Genomic DNA, 20,411 nt, shown 5'->3' with positions numbered 1-20,411 from the left:
AATGGAGCGCATTACGCGTTCGCTAATATTTAAATCAAACATTTCCAGGACGCAGTGTTGCTATTGAACGGCCTCCGCGTTCACCAGATTTATCACCTCTAGATTTTTTTTTTCGATTAGACCACTTAAAAAGCCAAATCTATGCGATTGAATCCGCTTTATTAGAAGATTTACAGTTTACCGAATTATGTAAGTGTAAATGAGTGGCTTCAAATCGGTCCAGAGGTGTTGCGAATTGAAGTGTTGCGAGTAAAATACGTATTATTAAATTATGGAGAATGAAATTAGGAAACGAAAGACCTTTTACTCACCTTTTCCGATTTCGTCAGACATCGTAGTCACCACCGAAGTCAAGGCTTTAACGGCGTCTCGTCTGCTTTCGGCCCATTTGATCGTCGCAGCGGTTATGGTAGAGGCCCCAATGAGGGCACTAATGACAACATCCAAATTGGGATGCAGAATGTGCTTCGGTAACGATCCTAGAGCTAAGGCGTGACCCATCCTCGACGATTGTCTCGTTTCGCCGTTAAGTTCCGACACATAATGACTTATAATGGATTTGGTTAGTTCGGTTTTGTTTGTACCGGTCATGTATTCGTTTAGTAGGAACGGTAGGGCACTGACTGCGGCTAAACGCACGTTGGCCACCTCGTATGACAGGCATTCGTTCAATAACGTCAGCCATTTTTCTACAAAACGTAACTCAAATTTTATAAACGTATTCCAAAAAAATGTATTACGTCTGGAGTTACTTCATTTTTAAGATACAGGTCGTTAAGTGCCTTCATATAAATAAATAAATAATTTACTCAGCAGACAATACATTCATGTTGGATGCTACAGAAAGTTTGACCCTCTTTACCTTAAACAGAAAAATTTGGAATAAAACTGCTGCTGTATTCAGGGCAATTAAATACAGCAAAGAAAACACAAGCTAAGCCTTAATTAGTAAAATTTAATTATCCTCGTTTCTAAGGACTATTTCGCAAATTGCTTTTGTAATAATTGTCAAACTGCTCTCATAATTCTTTTTTTTTTGTTGACGCACCCCTAGTTTTTTTTTTTGGCTAAACCTAACAAAAACGGCTATAACGCGGTTAATTATTAACCGATTTTAATGAAAATTACCTTAAATTAAGCCCATTTTAATTCTTAAGAAAAAAGGTAATTAGAGGAATTTTTGTGAAACGAACTGTTTTTGAGTTAACACACCTTTTAAGTTTTGCTGCAAGAAACGGGGAGATTGCACTGGTGACCTGGACGAAAATAGTCATAGTTCAGCTAATTATTAACCGATTTTAATGAAAGTTAGCTCAAAATAATCCTTTTTTAAATCTTAACCAAAAAGATAATTACATATTTTTTTATCAAAGTAACCCTTTCTGAGTTAACACACGTTCAATTATTTCTGTAATAAACGAGGATAATTCACTGGTGACCTGGATAAAAACGGCCATAACTCGGTTAATTATTAACCGATTTTAACGAAAATTAGCTCGAAATAATCCTGTTTTAAATCTTAACCAAAAAGATACTTACAAGTTTTTCATCGAACTAACCCTTTTTGAGTTAACACATGTTCAATTATTTCTGTAATAAATGAGGATAATTCACTGGTGACTTGGATAAAAACGGCCATAACTCGGTTAATTATTAACCGATTTTAATGAAAATTAGCTCAACATAATCATTTTTAAAATCTTAACCAAAAAGATAATTACAAGTTTTTTAATCGAACTAACCCTTTTTGAGTTAACACACGTTCAATTATTTCTGTAATAAATGAGGATAATTCACTGGTGACCTGGATAAAAACGGCCATAACTTGGTTAATAATTAACCGATTTTAATGAAAATTAGCTTAAAATAAGCCGCTTCCAATTTTTAATAAAAAGTTATATTAAAAAAATTCTTGTAATGTTAGCCGTTTTTAAGGTTATTTTTTTTTAACAAAAGATACCCTTGGACTGTTAACCTGGAGAAAAACGACTATAACTAAGTTAATTATTAACCGATTTTAATGCAAATTAGCTTAAATTAAGCCCATTTTAATTCTTAAGAAAAAAGGTAATTAGAGGAATCTTTGTGAAACGAACTGTTTTTGAGTTAACACACCTTCTAAGTTTTGCTGCAAGAAATGGGGATATTGCACTGGTGACCTGGACGAAAATAGCCATAGTTCAGCTAATTATTAACTGATTTTAATAAAAATTAGCTCGAAATAATCATTTTTTAAATCTTAACCAAAAAGATAATTACAAGTTTTTTTATCAAAGTAACCCTTTCTGAGTTAACACACGTTCAATTATTTCTGTAATAAACGAGGATAATTCACTGGTGACCTGGATAAAAACGGCCATAACTTGGTTAATTATTAACCGATTTCAATGAAAATTAGCTTAAATTAAGCCCATTTTAATTCTTAAGAAAAAAGGTAATTAGAGGAATTTTTGTGAAAGGAACTGTTTTTGAGTTAACACACCTTTTAAGTTTTGCTGCAAGAAATGGGGAGATTGCACTGGTGACCTGGACGAAAATAGTCATAGTTCAGCTAATTATTAACCGATTTTAATGAAAGTTAGCTCAAAATAATCCTTTTTTAAATCTTAACCAAAAAGATAATTACAAGTTTTTTAATCGAACTAACCCTTTTTGAGTTAACACACGTTCAATTATTTCTGTAATAAATGAGGATAATTCACTGGTGACCTGGATAAAAACGGCCATAACTTGGTTAATAATTAACCGATTTTAATGAAAATTAGCTTAAAATAAGCCGCTTCCAATTTTTAATAAAAAGTTATATTAAAAAAATTCTTGTAATGTTAGCCGTTTTTAAGGTTATTTTTTTTTTAACAAAAGATACCCTTGGACTGTTAACCTGGAGAAAAACGACTAAACCTAAGTTAATTATTAACCGATTTTAATGAAAATTAGCTTAAATTAAGCCCATTTTAATTCTTAAGAAAAAAGGTAATTAGAGGAATCTTTGTGAAACGAACTGTTTTTGAGTTAACACACCTTCTAAGTTTTGCTGCAAGAAATGGGGATATTGCACTGGTGACCTGGACGAAAATAGCCATAGTTCAGCTAATTATTAACTGATTTTAATAAAAATTAGCTCGAAATAATCATTTTTTAAATCTTAACAAAAAAGATAATTACAAGTTTTTTATCGAACTAACCCTTTTTGAGTTAACACACGTTCAATTATTTCTGTAATAAATGAGGATAATTCACTGGTGACCTGGATAAAAACGGCCATAACTTGGTTAATTATTAACCGATTTTAATAAAAATTAGCTTAAATTAAGCCCATTTTAATTCTTAAGAAAAAAGGTAATTAGAGGAATTTTTGTGAAAGGAACTGTTTTTGAGTTAACACACCTTTTAAGTTTTGCTGCAAGAAATGGGGAGATTGCACTGGTGACCTGGACGAAAATAGTCATAGTTCAGCTAATTATTAACCGATTTTAATGAAAGTTAGCTCAAAATAATCCTTTTTTAAATCTTAACCAAAAAGATAATTACAAGTTTTTTTATCAAAGTAACCCTTTCTGAGTTAACACACGTTCAATTATTTCTGTAATAAACGAGGATAATTCACTGGTGACCTGGATAAAAACGGCCATTACTTGGTTAATTATTAACCGATTTTAATGAAAAGTAGCTTAAATTAAGCCCATTTTAATTCTTAAGAAAAAAGGCAATTAGAGGAATTTTTGTGAACCAAACTGTTTTTGAGTTAACACACCTTTTAAGTTTTGCTGCAAGAAATGGGGAGATTGCACTGGTGACCTGGACGAAAATGCCCATAACTCGGTTAATTATTAACCGATTTTAATGAAAATTAGCTCGAAATAATCGTTTTTTAAATCTTAACAAAAAAGACAATTATATATTTTTTTATCAAAGTAACCCTTTCTGAGTTAACACACATTCAATTATTTCTGTAATAAACGAGGATAATTCACTGGTGACCTGGATAAAAATGCCCATAACTCGGTTAATTATTAACCGATTTTAATGAAAATTAGCTCGAAATAATCTTTTTTTAAATCTTAACAAAAAAGATAATTATAAGTTTTTTAATCGAACTAACCCTTTTTGAGTTAACACACGTTTAATTATTTCTGTAATAAATGAGGATAATTCACTGGTGACATGGATAAAAACGGCCATAACTTGGTTAATTATTAACCGATTTTAATGAAAATTAGCTTAAATTAAGCCCCTTTCAATTTTCAATAAAAAATTATATTACAAAAATTATTGTAATGTTAGCCGTTTTTAAGTCAATTTAGTTTTAATTATTTTTTTTAACAAAAGATACACTTGGACTGTCAACCTGGAGAAAACCGACTATAACTAAGTTAATTATGAACCGATTTTAATGAAAACTACCTTAAAATGATCCTTTTTTAATTCCTAAATAAAAAGGTTGTTATAAGAATTTTTGTGAAGTTAACCCTTTTTGAGTTAATCTACGTTTAATTTTTTTTAAAGTAAATACGGTGATTGCACTTGTTTACCTGAACAAAAACAGCCATAAATCAGCTAATTATCAACCGATTTTAATGAAAATTAGCTTAAATTAAGCTCATTTTAATTCTTAAAAAAAAATGGTAATTAGAGGAATCTTTGTGAAACGAACTGTTTTTGAGTTAACACACCTTTTAAGTTTTGCTGCAAGAAATGGGGAGATTGTACTGGTGACCTGGACGAAAATAGTCATAGTTCAGCTAATTATTAACCGATTTTAATGAAAATTAGCTTGAAATAATCCTTTTTTAAAGCTTAACAAAAAAGATAATTACAAGTTTTTTATCGAACTAACCCTTTTTGAGTTAACACACGTTCAATTATTTCTGTAATAAACGAGGATAATTCACTGGTGACCTGGATATAAACGGCCATAACTCGGTTAATTATTAACCGATTTTAATTAAAATTAGCTTAAATTAAGCCCATTTTAATTCTTAAGAAAAAAGGCAATTAGAGGAATTTTTGTGAAAGGAACTGTTTTAGAGTTAATACACCTTTTAAGTTTTGCCGCAAGAAATGGGGAAATTGCACTGGTGACCTGGACGAAAATAGCCATAGTTCAGCTAATTATTAATCGATTTTAACGAAAATTGGCTTTAAATGAATATTTTTTAATCCTCAAGCAATAAAACAGAATACAAAGATTTAAATTCTTTTGAAAAAAACTAAAAAACGAAACTCAAATTTTATAAACGAATTCTAAAAAATTCTGTTACGTATAAAGATGCTTCGTTTTTGAGATTCTACAGGTGGTTAACAAACAAACAAAAATACTTTTTTCATCGGTCAAAGTACAATAATTAATGGTGCGTGTGTTATATGTTTTGTTAAGGAACAAACTCATTTAAAATTCAGGTACTTTTTAATTTTTTTAACTAATAAAAACGCGTTTTTTTTTAAATAAAAAATTTCTATAGTTTTCCTCAAGTAGAAACTATGGCGTCAAATTTCAATTTTTTTTGTAATTTTTAAGTAGAAGTAAGTGGACCTTATTATCTTCGAACAGTTCTTAAGGCAAAATTTCCTAACAGATGGATTGAACAAAGAGGACCGATTGAGTGGCCACCAAGGTTACCGGATATAACCCCGTCAGATTTTTTCTTATGGGGCTATTTGAAATTTACGTGAATAGACCAAATATTGTTCGATGATTTAAAGCAAACAATTCGACAAGAAATCGATCCGCAAGTGATTGAAAATGTGCAATTTACCGGAAGTCATTTACCGACTTAAAAAATTCATTGAAATAAATGAACCACAAATTGCAACATCAGTTACAATAAATATTGTATAAGTTATTATTTTTTAGTGTCGTATATTACGCCAAATTTGACAAACCGCTTTAGATATATGGTGTGCTATACAAAAAGTACTTAGAATATATCGTAGAATTGTAAATTGGGAAACTGGGTGTCCTATTTAAACAAAATTTATGTTGAGGCCATACTTTCTACTTGAGGTACCCTGTATAGAAAACGTTTATTGCAAAAAACGCTACAATGCTAATCGACGTCTTCGAAAAATAAACGAAAAACACCTGAACTTTAAATGAATTTGTTCCGTCCATCGTGAATGCACTGTACATAACTACCAACAAAAGAAAACATATGTTATCCATTAAACAATATATTTAAATTTATGGTATACCTTTTCCCAATTACTTATTCCTGATTTGAAAATCCAAATATATTTTGAGAGAGAAAACATATTTTTACCTTTATTATATTTAAAATTTCCGTTTTGTTAAAATTTTAGAATATGTGGATGAGGTGAGGATCAGACATTTTGCAATGAATCCTACATCAAGTAGTAGTAAATAGTCTCTACGCCAATCTATATGTAAGGTACTTAAATTGAGCAATTTCTATCCATATAAAATTCAAATTCTTCAGGAATTGCGCGAAGACGACCCTGACCAAAAAATAGAATTTTACAAGAAAAATTACTTATTTTTTAAATGGTTCTGTAAATGAACACAATTATAGATACTGGAGTGATAAAAATCCGCATGTTTCACCGACAATACTTACTTTGGAACGTTGGAAACCACCATTCGACCTAAAATTGTTGCAGAAATAGAAAATCAGTTAGATATTCATGACGGTTGGAATAACCTAATAACCGGAGATTTGTTACATTTTCAACAAAATAGAGCGCCACCCCATTATGTTTTACATAATGTTTTACATAAGGGGTCCAACGGAATGGCCGACGAGATCGTCAGATCTGACACCCCTCGACTTTTTTCTCTTGGGGTCACTTTAAAACTATTGTTTTTAAAACGCAACCAGTTTCACTCGATAAAAAAGCCTGACGTTGAAAAGAGACAAAAAGAAGAAATATAAAGGCTATTTATTTTCTGTCCCAAATTAATTAAAAATGTTCCCCTAAGAGGTTAATTGGTGAATCTCTCTTAATGGCAGCAGGAAAGAAGCTTGACACCTAAACGGCTACGTCCTAAGATGTCTCTTTTCTAAGGAAAAGAACTAAATCATTAGCTACCAGGTTTATAAAACATTAATTGAAAAATCTCCTGTCAAAGTCAACAATTTTTCTTTTCTGAATAATTACAATATATTGAGTCACGCCTTGTTAACATATCTCGTTATGAATGTTAATAATCTCTATTAATTTTTGGGATTTTCTTATTTTATTTCCAACCATTATCCCCAAGATTCAGTTCCTAAGAAGCTTGACTTCTATTAAACTTTTCCAAAAATCTCTAGAGGACTGTCTCCTTCTATCTTTGACGGCCCTAAAGAGAAAGGAAGACAAATACTAATATCAAAGACTTCTGCCTAAACAAAGGCTCCAAATGGCCATTCCAGGGAATTCGGAATACCAAATTATCTGGAAAGGCTAGTGGATGTCGAATTTAAAAGACATTCCTCGTCATACTCTTATGACTTAGTAATTATGAATGAACCAGGATGAAAACTAAGACGATTATTTGAAAATGAAGCTTCAGAAAATCTCTTCTACATATAGAGACAATTTTATATCCGATCTCACTGCTCAGAAGATAACCTTTGAATTAAATTATGAAAATAAAAATTAATTACAGCACAGACGCTATTTTTCCAACAAGCAAAGCAAGACTGATTTTTTGTGCCATTTACAACAACAGGATTGAACAGTAATAGAAAGAGTGCAACGGAGAATAACGAGAGTTTGATCTTTAACAAAAAACGATAAAGAAGCTTCAAATGTTTGATCCACGTTGGTTTAAAGGCATTTATGAAATTTTACCGACACCATTTGTTGTTAAACTTCAACGCCCTGCACCTCAGAAACCCATATTCATAACAAATTATTTTTATTACAGTATTTCCGTCGCAAGTGGCTTACCTGTAGTGCTAAGTAATATGGTTTAGGGATGACATTAAACAATATTGGACTTTTATCATTGTGATAAAAAATATTTACCAATAACGTCGTCGTTGTGCAACGGTAACTTCGCCAAAGAACATTTCTCGATAAAATCAGAGCAGGCTTGCTTCATCAGCTCCCCGCCCAGTCCTCGAAAGTACATGCTCGACGTATACTTCGGAATCAGATCTTTGACTTTTCGCATTAAATCGTCGTTTAATTGAAACGCAACGTCCCCGGTGATGCGAGAGAGCGCGAAGACGATTTGTCCGATGGCCAACACGGAGCCGTGACGACAGTTCAGGTCGATGCTCTGCGTTTTTTCGAACAACTCGGGCAGCACTTTTTCAATCATGTACGATGGCGCCTAAAAAAAATATATTCGATGTCTCGTAGTGATTCTGTTGCACGTTAATGCGTAGGCGATCGTTAAAATGCGACAGCAACAAAAGCCGCACCCGAGCTAGAAATCGACCAGGGGTGTATATTGACGACTTCCCTCCCTATTTTTTTTTCTAAAAACCCTAAATGAATTCTCGGACGGTTAATTCCAAGTGTTGTTTAATGTTTAAAAAATCACCGGCTCGAATAATTTATTTATTAATAATAAAATAATCTTTATTGTATGCAACAAATAAATTACATCTATTTTAATATACATACAAAGGTGGAAAGTACCGCTAGGCGTGTTTCACATTTAATGTGTTTTCTTCTTTTTGGATAGGGAACAAGAAATCTTGAAAGCTGTGGTGACATGAATAAATAGATTTCTTAAAAAATACCAGAAAAGTCAAAAATTACACCGTTTTTCCTCTTAAACGGAACATCCTGTACATTTCAGTTAAGAGATCACCCGTAAGGAGAAATTGTTGTAACTTACCTGCGGTGTAAGGTTGTGCAAAGCCTTAGAGGTGAGCTCCCGTATGGCGCAGTCCCAATGGTCCACTTTTCTGGACACCAGATGATCGATAAGGGGAACAGTGTATTCTTGGAACTGCGCTATGAAAACGCTGATGTTCAGATACGCGTTGTTCCTTACACTGACGGCGTAGAAGTCGGCGGTCGTGAGGATTTCGATTCCGTGAGGGAACGTGCCCTGACGGCCGACGTTCTCTTGAAAGGCCGCCGATGCCGCCCTGCGGCAGTTAATCTAAAAATTTTTTTTTTTTGTATGAAAGAAACCAAAATTGACGAAAAATTGGCCGAAATTTTGACTTTTTCTTGGAGTAGGTTCTTGAAACTTTCCAGATTATTATAATTCATGGTTTCCTTACTAATAGCTTTTAAATCAAGTCTCTAAGTATAATAGAACAGAATCTGTCTCCCAAAAGCAGAATTTTTTACATAAAAAAATCCAAAATTGGCCAAAATTTTCACTTTTAAGTAGTCTACTTTAAAGTAGATTCTTCAAACTTCCCAGTTTATTATAATTCACGGTTTCCTTACTGGTAGTTTTTAAATCAACTCTCTAAGTACAATAGAACAGAATTTGTCCCCCGAAAGCAGAATTTTTCACATGAAAATATCCAAAATTGGCCAAAATTTTCACTTTTTTTGGGAGTACATTCTTGAAACTTTCTAGATTATTATAATTCATCGTTTCCTTACTGGTAGTTTTTTATACAAGTCTCTAAGTATAATAGGACAGAATTTGCCCCCAAAAAGCAGAATTTTTCACATGAAAAAGCCCAAAATTGGCCAAAATTTTCACTTTTTTTTGGAGTGGATCTTTGAAACTTCCCAGTTTATTATAATTCATGGTTTTCTTACTGGTAGTTTTTAAATCAAGTCTCTAAGTACAATAGAAAAGAATTTGTCCCCCGAAAGCAGAATTTTTTAAATGAAAAAATCCAAAATTGCCCAAAATTTTGACTTTTTTTTAAAGTACATTTTTGAAACTTTCTAGTTGATTACAATTTATGGTTTCCTTACTGGTAGTTTTTGAATCAAGTCTCTAAGTATAATAGAACAGAATTTATCCCCCAAAAGCAAAATTTTTCACATGAAAAAATCCAAAATTGACCAAAATTTTCACTTTTTTTGGGAGTAGATTCTTGAAACCTCCCAGTTTATTATAATTCATCGTTTTCTTACTGGTAGTTTTTAAATCAACTCTCTAAGTACAATAGAACAGAATTTGTCCCCCAAAAGCGGAATTTTTTACATAAAAAAAAACCCAAAATTGGCCAAAATTCTCATTTTTTTTTGAAGTACATCGTTGAAACTTTCCAGTTTATTATAATTCATGGTTTTCTTACTGATAGTTTTTAAATCAAGTCTCTAAGTACAATAGAACAGAATTCGTCCCCCAAAAGCAGAATTTTTTACATAAAAAAACCCAAAATTGACCAAAATTTTCACTTTTTTTTGGAGTAGATTCTTGAAACCTCCCAGTTTATTATAATTCATGGCTTTCTTACTGGTAGTTTTTAAATCAACTCGCTAAGTGCAATAGAACAGAATTTATCCCCCAAAAGCAGAATTTTTTACATAAAAAAATCCAAAATTGACCAAAATTTTCACTTTTTTTGGGAGTAGATCCTTGAAAGTTTCCAGTTAATGATAATTCATGGTTTCCTTACTGGTAGTTTTTAAATCAAGTCTCTAAGTACAATAGAACAGAATTTGCCCCCCAAAAGCAACATTTTCTACATAAAAAAACCCAGAATTGGCCAAAATTTTCACTTTTTTTTGGAGTAGGTTCCTGAAACTTTCCAGTTTATTATAATTCATGGTTTCCTTACTGGTAGTTTTTAAATCAACTCTCTAAGTACAATAGAACAGAATTTGTACCCCAAAAGCAGAATTTTTTACCTAAAAAACCCAAAATTGGCCAAAATTTTCACTTTTTTTTGGAGTAGATTCTTGAAACTTTCCAGATTGTTATAATTCATGGTTTCCTTACTGGTAGTTTTTAAATCAACTCTCTAAGTACAATAGAACAGAATTTGTACCCCAAAAGCAGAATTTTTTACATAAAAAAACCAAAATTGGCCAAAATTTTCACTTTTTTTGGAAGTAGATTCTTGAAACTTCCCAGTTTATTATAATTCATGATTTCCTTACTGGTAGTTTTTAAATCAACTCTCTAAGTACAATAGAACAGAATTTGTACCCCAAAAGCAGAATTTTTTACCTAAAAAACCCAAAATTGGCCAAAATTTTCACTTTTTTTTGAACTACATCTTTGAAACTTTCCAGATTATTATAATTCACAGTTTTCTTACTGGTAGTTTTTAAATCAACTCTCTAAGTACAATAGAACAGAATTTGTACCCCAAAAGCAGAATTTTTTACCTAAAAAACCCAAAATTGGCCAAAATTTTCACTTTTTTTTGGAGTAGATTCTTGAAACTTTCCAGATTGTTATAATTCATGGTTTCCTTACTGGTAGTTTTTAAATAAACTCTCTAAGTATAATAGAACAGAATTTATCTCCCAAAAGCAGAATTTTTTACATAAAAAAACCCAAAATTGCCCAAAATTTTCACTTTTTTTGGGAGTAGATTCTTGAAACTTTCCAGTTTATTATAATTCATGATTTCCTTACTGGTAGTTTTTAAATCAACTCTCTAAGTACAATAGAACAGAATTTGTACCCCAAAAGCAGAATTTTTTACCTAAAAAACCCAAAATTGGCCAAAATTTTCACTTTTTTTTGAACTACATCTTTGAAACTTTCCAGATTATTATAATTCACAGTTTTCTTACTGGTAGTTTTTAAATCAACTCTCTAAGTACAATAGAACAGAATTTGTACCCCAAAAGCAGAATTTTTTACCTAAAAAACCCAAAATTGGCCAAAATTTTCACTTTTTTTTGGAGTAGATTCTTGAAACTTTCCAGATTGTTATAATTCATGGTTTCCTTACTGGTAGTTTTTAAATCAACTCTCTAAGTACAATAGAACAGAATTTGTACCCCAAAAGCAGAATTTTTTACATAAAAAAACCAAAATTGGCCAAAATTTTCACTTTTTTTGGAAGTAGATTCTTGAAACTTCCCAGTTTATTATAATTCATGATTTCCTTACTGGTAGTTTTTAAATCAACTCTCTAAGTACAATAGAACAGAATTTGTACCCCAAAAGCAGAATTTTTTACCTAAAAAACCCAAAATTGGCCAAAATTTTCACTTTTTTTTGAACTACATCTTTGAAACTTTCCAGATTATTATAATTCACAGTTTTCTTACTGGTAGTTTTTAAATCAACTCTCTAAGTACAATAGAACAGAATTTGTACCCCAAAAGCAGAATTTTTTACCTAAAAAACCCAAAATTGGCCAAAATTTTCACTTTTTTTTGGAGTAGATTCTTGAAACTTTCCAGATTGTTATAATTCATGGTTTCCTTACTGGTAGTTTTTAAATAAACTCTCTAAGTATAATAGAACAGAATTTATCTCCCAAAAGCAGAATTTTTTACATAAAAAAACCCAAAATTGCCCAAAATTTTCACTTTTTTGGGAGTAGATTCTTGAAACTTTCCAGTTTATTATAATTCATGATTTCCTTACTGGTAGTTTTTAAATCAACTCTCTAAGTACAATAGAACAGAATTTGTACCCCAAAAGCAGAATTTTTTACCTAAAAAACCCAAAATTGGCCAAAATTTTCACTTTTTTTTGAACTACATCTTTGAAACTTTCCAGATTATTATAATTCACAGTTTTCTTACTGGTAGTTTTTAAATCAACTCTCTAAGTACAATAGAACAGAATTTGTACCCCAAAAGCAGAATTTTTTACCTAAAAAACCCAAAATTGGCCAAAATTTTCACTTTTTTTTGGAGTAGATTCTTGAAACTTTCCAGATTGTTATAATTCATGGTTTCCTTACTGGTAGTTTTTAAATCAACTCTCTAAGTACAATAGAACAGAATTTGTACCCCAAAAGCAGAATTTTTTACATAAAAAAACCAAAATTGGCCAAAATTTTCACTTTTTTTGGAAGTAGATTCTTGAAACTTCCCAGTTTATTATAATTCATGGTTTCCTTACTGGTAGTTTTTAAATCAACTCTCTAAGTACAATAGAACAAAATTTGTCCCCCAAAATCAGAATTTTTCACATAAAAAAAACCAAAATTGGCCAAAATTTTCACTTTTTTTTGAACTACATCTTTGAAACTTTCCAGATTATTATAATTCATAGTTTTCTTACTGGTAGTTTTTAAATCAACTCGCTAAGTTCAATAGAACAGAATTTATCCCCCAAAAGCAGAATTTTTCACATGAAAAAATCCAAAATTGCCCAAAATTTTCACTTTTTTTTGGAGTAGATTCTTGAAACTTTCCAGATTGTTATAATTCATGGTTTCCTTACTGGTAGTTTTTAAATAAACTCTCTAAGTATAATAGAACAGAATTTATCTCCCAAAAGCAGAATTTTTTACATAAAAAAACCCAAAATTGCCCAAAATTTTCACTTTTTTTGGGAGTAGATTCTTGAAACTTTCCAGTTTATTATAATTCATGATTTCCTTACTGGTAGTTTTTAAATCAACTCTCTAAGTACAATAGAACAAAACACGTCCCTCAAAAGCAAAGTTTTCCAAAAATTGTTTTTTGTTTAGTTTTATTTTATTTTTGTTTTTTTCATTAAATTTTCAAAAAAATTGTATTTTTTTGTAATTGTATGTTTCGGGATTAATCCCGATATTAAAACTGTGAATCTCAAAAAACCCTTCGGGATATCAATCCCAACCACTATACCAATTTTACCGAATTTTATGCTTGAAGTTTTGTGGACTCTACACAATTTCGCACTTTTAAATTTTTCTTTTTCCTTGTAAAGTGTTTATTTAATTTCATACTTTGCGCAAATAAATCGAAAGATTGTATATACCAAAAAAAATCAAATATTACTCAAGTAAACAAACCTCTTTATCGAAGCAAGTCACAATCAACAGAGTGCTTGCGATATCTTGAACGTACGGGGCCAAATCGTGGGGCTCGTAGGCCCGAGCAAAGGCCCAGCACACGTAACAGGCGGCGTCTCTAATATGCGACCCGACCGACGAAAATCCTTTGGGCTCATCGTAAACCAGCGCTTTTAAAACCAGCGGTACGACCTGCGGTAACCTCTCTGGCAAAAGCAGACCCCTGCGCCCTATAAACAGCAGATAACCCAAAAATATCAGAAGTATTAACCCTAGAGTCGCTTTACCTAGCTCTGCTAAGGCAATACAACCGCCATGCCAAGCCCCGTCGTTTTCCCTAGGCCCTAACAACTCTAACACCGAACCCACAACTTCATCCGCTAAGTCTTTAGGAAGTCTCGAGGTCACTCTACCCACTCCTTTGGCTGCGGACCATCTATAAAAGCGTTAAATGAACTTAAGTGCTCTTCAGAAGATTCTGGATAATTGGGAAGGCATCAAGAGACCATATCCAACAGGATCTTAGGTAAAAGGCTTAACTTTACCACAAAAAACCAATTTGAAGAGGTGCAAACACCTTGTCGCGGTCAAAAAACTTACCTAACAACGCTATCAGCACACCGCAATCCTTGAATAAGTTGATCGATAACTTCCTCAACCTCATCTGGTACATTGAATTGTTCTTCAGGCTGTTCCTCAGATCTGTTAAAAGAGGGGATGTACGACGACAAATCGCCGGCTGCGGCACTCAGGTTGGCCGCCAAAGACCGGTTCCCTCTTTGGTACCTCCACGAGGCCAATCGAGGGGGTAAAAATGTCAGACCTGCATTAGTTAAAGAGGCCAGAGTCACTGCTTGAGTAGAAACTGTTTTAATCTGACCATACCTATTCTTTGAACGATTTTGTACACCAGCTTTTGTACACTGGTGCCAGAACTCTCCTTAAACTCCGAGTTTATGATCCACGAGAGGATTTTCGGGGCGTGTTGCAGTATGTCCTCCCTTTTGCCGTGTTTAATGATCATAGCGATACAAGCTAAAGTTCCGTATTTGATAAATACATTTGAATCTTTCGATAAGCTTTTGTCAAACACCCATTCAATAAATGAGGAAAGGTGCTTTTCTTTGACATCATTTCTAGAAATGTAAAGCAAATTGATATAATGCTTTATTTCTACGACATAATATAAATGAAAATTAAGCCACACCATATTGAGCACTCTTCCTTAGCAAAAATCCATGATGAACACAATCAAAGGCCTTTAATGCATGATAAAAAACTGCCAGACCATCTAATATAAATTACTTTAATTGGATCATTAGTACTAGTGCCCTCAAGAAACCTAAACTGGCACTTGTTGCTTGTTTGCAGGAAGAATAGCATTTCAGACATTTTCAACAAGAGTGAGTTTGGTGAGAATTAGAAGGACCATCCTGTAATTGGGATTAACCCACTCCAAAATGGTCAGTACAAAATCAAGAGAATTGAAAAAAATTTTTACAGGAAGCCCCTCTTCTCCAGAACTGTTCTAATTGTGAGAAGAGTGTTTTTAATTTCTAAAAGTTCAATAGGAAAGAATGAGGATTATGGAACATTCACATTATATAAATAAGCAAGTGGATTTGCTTAATGGTGGAAGAGCTGGATATATAGATAGTCTATTATATGAATAAAATAAATTCCATAATATTCAGTGGGTCTCCTAAATCTATTGACTCTATATATAAAGTTAATATCTAGTATCTGCTAGTGATGCTAGTACTCTAACCATGTATTGAGAAAAGAGGCAGTTTTCTCTTGACATAGGTGAGATAAGCAAGGATATATTAATAGAAAAAAGAGAGAATGTTGTCTCGATAATATACATCATACATCCATCACAAGGTGCATCCTAAACCTATGCTCAAACAATGAAACATGGATTATTTTCGTATATTGTTTAATTTTTGCCCTTGAATTTAAAGTCTATTTTTGCCCTTGAATTGCTTATTTCTTGCTTTTTTTGTATTCTTTAAATAAATAAATAAGTAAATAAAATGCTACTTACTACGTTTTTTGGTGATTAAAATAGGTCCAAGTCTTAGGTTCAAAGCACAAGGTGGATTTTTTTTTTTTTACTTTAAGACTTTATTAGTGTATAATATATATTAATTAATACAAGTAAAGAGAGTAATAACTAATATTCTCATTTGTTTAAAGTTTTACTTACTATTATAAGTTATCTTCAGACTCTCATTTTTATTAAACTAGTTTAATTGCTTACCTGTTAATAAACTTATATGATAAAAATGCTGCAGCATCTCTACATTTATCAGGAACAACTGCATAAGTCTTAATAATGTCCAGGACCCTCTCCATTATAGGCTTCTTACAAGCATCTGTTTTATCGAAGCCATCAAAGCGAGAGAGGTCAAAAGGAATCATTATAATGATAGATAACCAGAGCAGCAAAATGTATCTTGTCGTCCAAGTGTCTGTATCATTGGGGTTTTGTGCCTCTAAGAAACATAATACCGGTTCAAAATCTGCAACTTCATGTGGCAAATGTTTAACTATATCTTTGTAGCCCCTGACATTGACTAAGACGAACATGTATTTGAAGGTAACATGTTTAAGCTCCAGGGAACTGTCATTGTTTCTGATAATAGTAATGAATTTCTCCAGAATCGAGTCTATGTGAGAGTCTAACAAATGGGGCTGCTCAATATATTGGCCCAAAATAAAGGAAAACTTTTCATATGCCTTCTCCCTAGGGGAAGATGATTCCAGCTGAATCACACTTTGGAGGTTATCAATCATCTGAAGGACTTCTTCGTAGTCTGAGAAGTAGTCTAAGGCACAACCCAGACCGAAAGGCTCCTCTTCTTTCGACGACGTTTCTTCTGCACGTAAACTCGTCATTTTCCTTTAAATTGTCTTTATTTATTCAAATCTGTTTATTTTTTTATATTTGAATTATTTCATTGTATTTGACATTCGAACTGTCACTGTCATCGAACGTCACTGCACCGAAATGAGCGTAGTTCAAGCGGTCCCATCTGGTTGTATTGCGGTTAATGGACTCTAGTTTTACTAATAATAATAATAATAATAATAATAATAATAATAATAATAATAATATTAATAATAATAATAAAAAGTAAATAAAAATATATTTTTTTGAGTATTTTAAGTGCTTTATTAAAAGAAAATTAAAAAAAAAAAACAAATAAATGTTCACTATTGCTTCTATAACCTCCTTATTAATACCATCCTGGTATACTTCAAATGCTATTCGATATTCTTCTGTAGCTTTTAACAGTTATTCCACCGTTTCTGACGGATTTCATCTGCCTCTAACAGTTCTCCGGGTGCATCCCACATGCGTTCTATTGGATTAAGGTCTGGCGACCTAGCTGGCCAATTAATATCCGTTACTTTTATCTCTTCTTATTTTACTAAACGCCCTTAACATGTTGAATGCTTTGGACAGAGCCCAAGTGAAATAATAGGTCTCTCAGGCAAACCACAAGGCTTCATATTGGGACCTCTACATTTCCACTCATTTATTAATACCATTTCTAAAGATCTGGACTTAAACGCCTTGTTACACTGTGATGATAAAATATTATACTGTAGAATTGATACTATTGAGGACTGCATTAAACTCCAAGCAGCCATTAACTCAGTTAATGAATGGTGCAAGAAGAACAACTAATTTCCTACTCCTTAAAAAAGAACTGTGTTTCTTACCAGTACAAAATTTGATAATGTGACACTACCAAGACCAACTCACTTTAAAAACTTCGGAGTCATGATTAGGTAGAGAGTTTTGATAGCTCACTTGGATTTAATTTACAAATAGAAGATACTACAATTTTTTTTATAAAATGCTGAATTTTGTTGTCAGGAACTCTCCATTTTCTGAGAATATCTCTAGCATTAACTCCTGTACTTAACCTATGTTAAGTCTGGTCAAACAACACATATCATGGGTGTCGCTGGAATTGAAAAGGATAATCTTAAAAAGGTGATAAGGCTTGGAAAAGTGAGTTCCAACAAATGTTGACCTCTCAGCCCTTGACGCAACAACATACCACAAAATATACATAAGAAGACCATAGACTTGGCTAACAAAAGATTATAATAATACTGAACTGCAATTTCCAATTATAATATCGATCGGTTCACTAGAGATATGAGTCCTAACAAAGAAAGAGAGAAGTTATAGTTTGCGTAAAGATAACAATTAAATCATCACCGACCATTGTAGCCTTTACATTGGTTAAACAAGTTTACATTCATAAATATTGGGCCTAAAACTATGGTCATCATTCACCAGAGGAATTGTATGCCAGTCACTGCACTGAGGCTTAAACCTGATCATGATTATGCAATAATTGAGACACGTTTACATCTGGTTACGTTGGAACGTAGGCGGGATATGTCGGGTATGATGTTCGTACATAAGCTAATTAATGGTTACATAGATTGTAGCAGTTTGTTGGAGTGCATACACTTAGATTTACCAGCTAGGATTAGAAGTGGTGCCTTTCAATCTTTCTGTATTCCATTTTACCGTACTATGGTCAAAATTCTCCCATAGATCGTTACTGTAAACCAATAAATAGTTTCAACATTGAAGTGTTTGGCCTATCAGTGAATGTATTTAAGAAGCAATTGGTCAATACTGTTATTTAGTTTTAATATTTAAACCTTTTAAGTTTATATCTCGGTTTATATAGTCGCGCTTATATTTATCGAGCTATGGTATTTCATTGCCCAACTCTTTATTTGTCTATGTAATACACTCAATGAAAGATCCCAAATTGCGAAATCTGATTTTTCAGCACCGATGAGATGGATCCTCAAAATTCTAACGGTGTTTTTATGGTTTCATCTTTCTAAATTCAACGAAATTATCCCTAAAGCAGTAACAGACCCAATGAAAAATCTCAAATTGCGAAGTCCGATTTTTTAGTACCTATGAGTTTGATCTTAAGAATTCTAACGCTCTTTTCATGGCCTCACCCTTCTTAATTCAGCAAAATTATCCGCAAAGCAATAGCGCTTATATTTACCGAGATATTGTATTTTAATGCAGAACTCTTTATTTGTCGATGTAACAGAACCAGCGAAAAATCCCAAATTACGAAGTCCGATTTTTTAGTACCTATGAGCTCGATCCTCAGAATTCTAACAGTGTTTTCATGCTTTTACCCTTCTAAATTTAACGAAGTTATCCGCAAAGCAAAAGCACCTATATTTACCGAGATATGAAATTTTAATGCAGAACTCTTTATTTGTCGATGTAACAGAACCAGCGAAAAATCCCAAATTACGAACTTTGATTTTTTAGTACCTATGAGCTCGATCCTCAGAATTCTAACGGTGTTTCGATGCTCTCACCCTTTTAAATTTAACGAAGTTATCCACAAAGCAATAGCGCCTATATTTACCGAGATATGGATTTTTAATGCAGAATTCTTTATTTGAGGATGTAACAGACCCAGCGAAAAATCCCAAATTTCGAAGTCTGATTTTTTAGCCCCTATAGGTTCGATCCTCAAAATTCCAATGGCGTTTTGATGGTTTGACCCTTCTAAATTTAACGGAGTTATCCACAAAGCAGTAGCGCATATATTTACCGAGATATGAAATTTTAATGCAGAACTCTTTATTTGTCGATGTAACAGATCCAGCGAAAAATCCCAAATTACGAACTCCGATTTTTTAGTACCTATAAGTTCGATCTTCAAAATCCTTCTGGTGTTTTCATGCTTTGTCTTTTCTAAATTCAACGAAATTATCCGCAAAGCAATAGCGGTTATATTTACCGAGATATCGAATTTTATAGCACAACTCTTTATTTGTCTATGTAAAAGAACCATCGAAAAATCCCAAATTACAAAGTTCGATTTTTTAGCACATGTGGGCTCTATCGTCAAAATTTTAACGGTTTTCTTATGGTCTTACCTTTCTGAATTCAAACAAAATTATCTGCAAAGCAATAGCGTCTGTATTTACCGAGATATGGAATTTTAATGCAGAACTCTTTATTTGTCGATGTAACAGAACCAGCGAAAAATCCCAAATTACGAACTCCGATTTTTTAGTACCTATGAGCTCGATCCTCAGAATTCTAACGGTGTTTCGATGCTCTCACCCTTTTAAATTTAACGAAGTTATCCGCAAAGTAATAGCGCCTATATTTACAGAGATATGGATTTTTAATGCAGAATTCTTTATTTGAGGATGTAACAGAACCAGTGAAAAATCCCAAATTTCGAAGTCTGATTTTTTAGCCCCTATAGGTTCGATCCTCAAAATTCTAATGGCGTTTTTATGGTTTGACCCTTCTAAATTTAACGGAGTTATCCACAAAGCAATAGCGCCTATATTTACCGAGATATTGTATTTTAATTCAGAACTCTTTATTTGTCGATGTAACAGAACCAGCCAAAAATCCCAAATTACGAACTCCGATTTTTTAGTACCTATGAGCTCGATCCTCTGAATTCTAACGGTGTTTCCATGCTCTCACCCTTCTAAATTTAACGAAGTTATCCGCAAAGCAATAGCGCCTATATTTACCGAGATATGGATTTTTAATGCAGAATTCTTTATTTGAGGATGTAA

General features: G+C 32.6%; 1 protein-coding gene across 1 annotated transcript in view; it reads right to left on the bottom strand.

Moving 5' to 3' along the window:
- LOC126747846 (tubulin-specific chaperone D) overlaps positions 1-16,781 on the bottom strand; it is a 33,787-nt gene extending 17,006 nt beyond the window's left edge. The window contains exons 1-8 of the mRNA XM_050456748.1: positions 16,057-16,781; positions 14,679-14,929; positions 14,394-14,616; positions 14,081-14,229; positions 13,794-14,023; positions 8,795-9,064; positions 7,972-8,281; positions 312-689 (exon numbers count right to left, since the gene is read on the bottom strand). Of these exons, the coding sequence (XP_050312705.1) occupies positions 312-689; positions 7,972-8,281; positions 8,795-9,064; positions 13,794-14,023; positions 14,081-14,229; positions 14,394-14,616; positions 14,679-14,929; positions 16,057-16,694 (2,449 nt within the window). The 5' untranslated portion in view covers positions 16,695-16,781. The remainder of the gene's footprint in view (positions 1-311; positions 690-7,971; positions 8,282-8,794; positions 9,065-13,793; positions 14,024-14,080; positions 14,230-14,393; positions 14,617-14,678; positions 14,930-16,056) is intronic.
- Positions 16,782-20,411: the final 3,630 nt, after the last annotated feature.

This window comes from Anthonomus grandis, chromosome 20, assembly GCF_022605725.1.
Source record: "Anthonomus grandis grandis chromosome 20, icAntGran1.3, whole genome shotgun sequence".
In the NCBI taxonomy this organism is placed as follows: Eukaryota; Metazoa; Arthropoda; class Insecta; order Coleoptera; family Curculionidae; genus Anthonomus; species Anthonomus grandis.
Note: the sequence above shows the minus strand (reverse complement) of the source record. Positions and strands in the feature narration are given on the sequence as shown.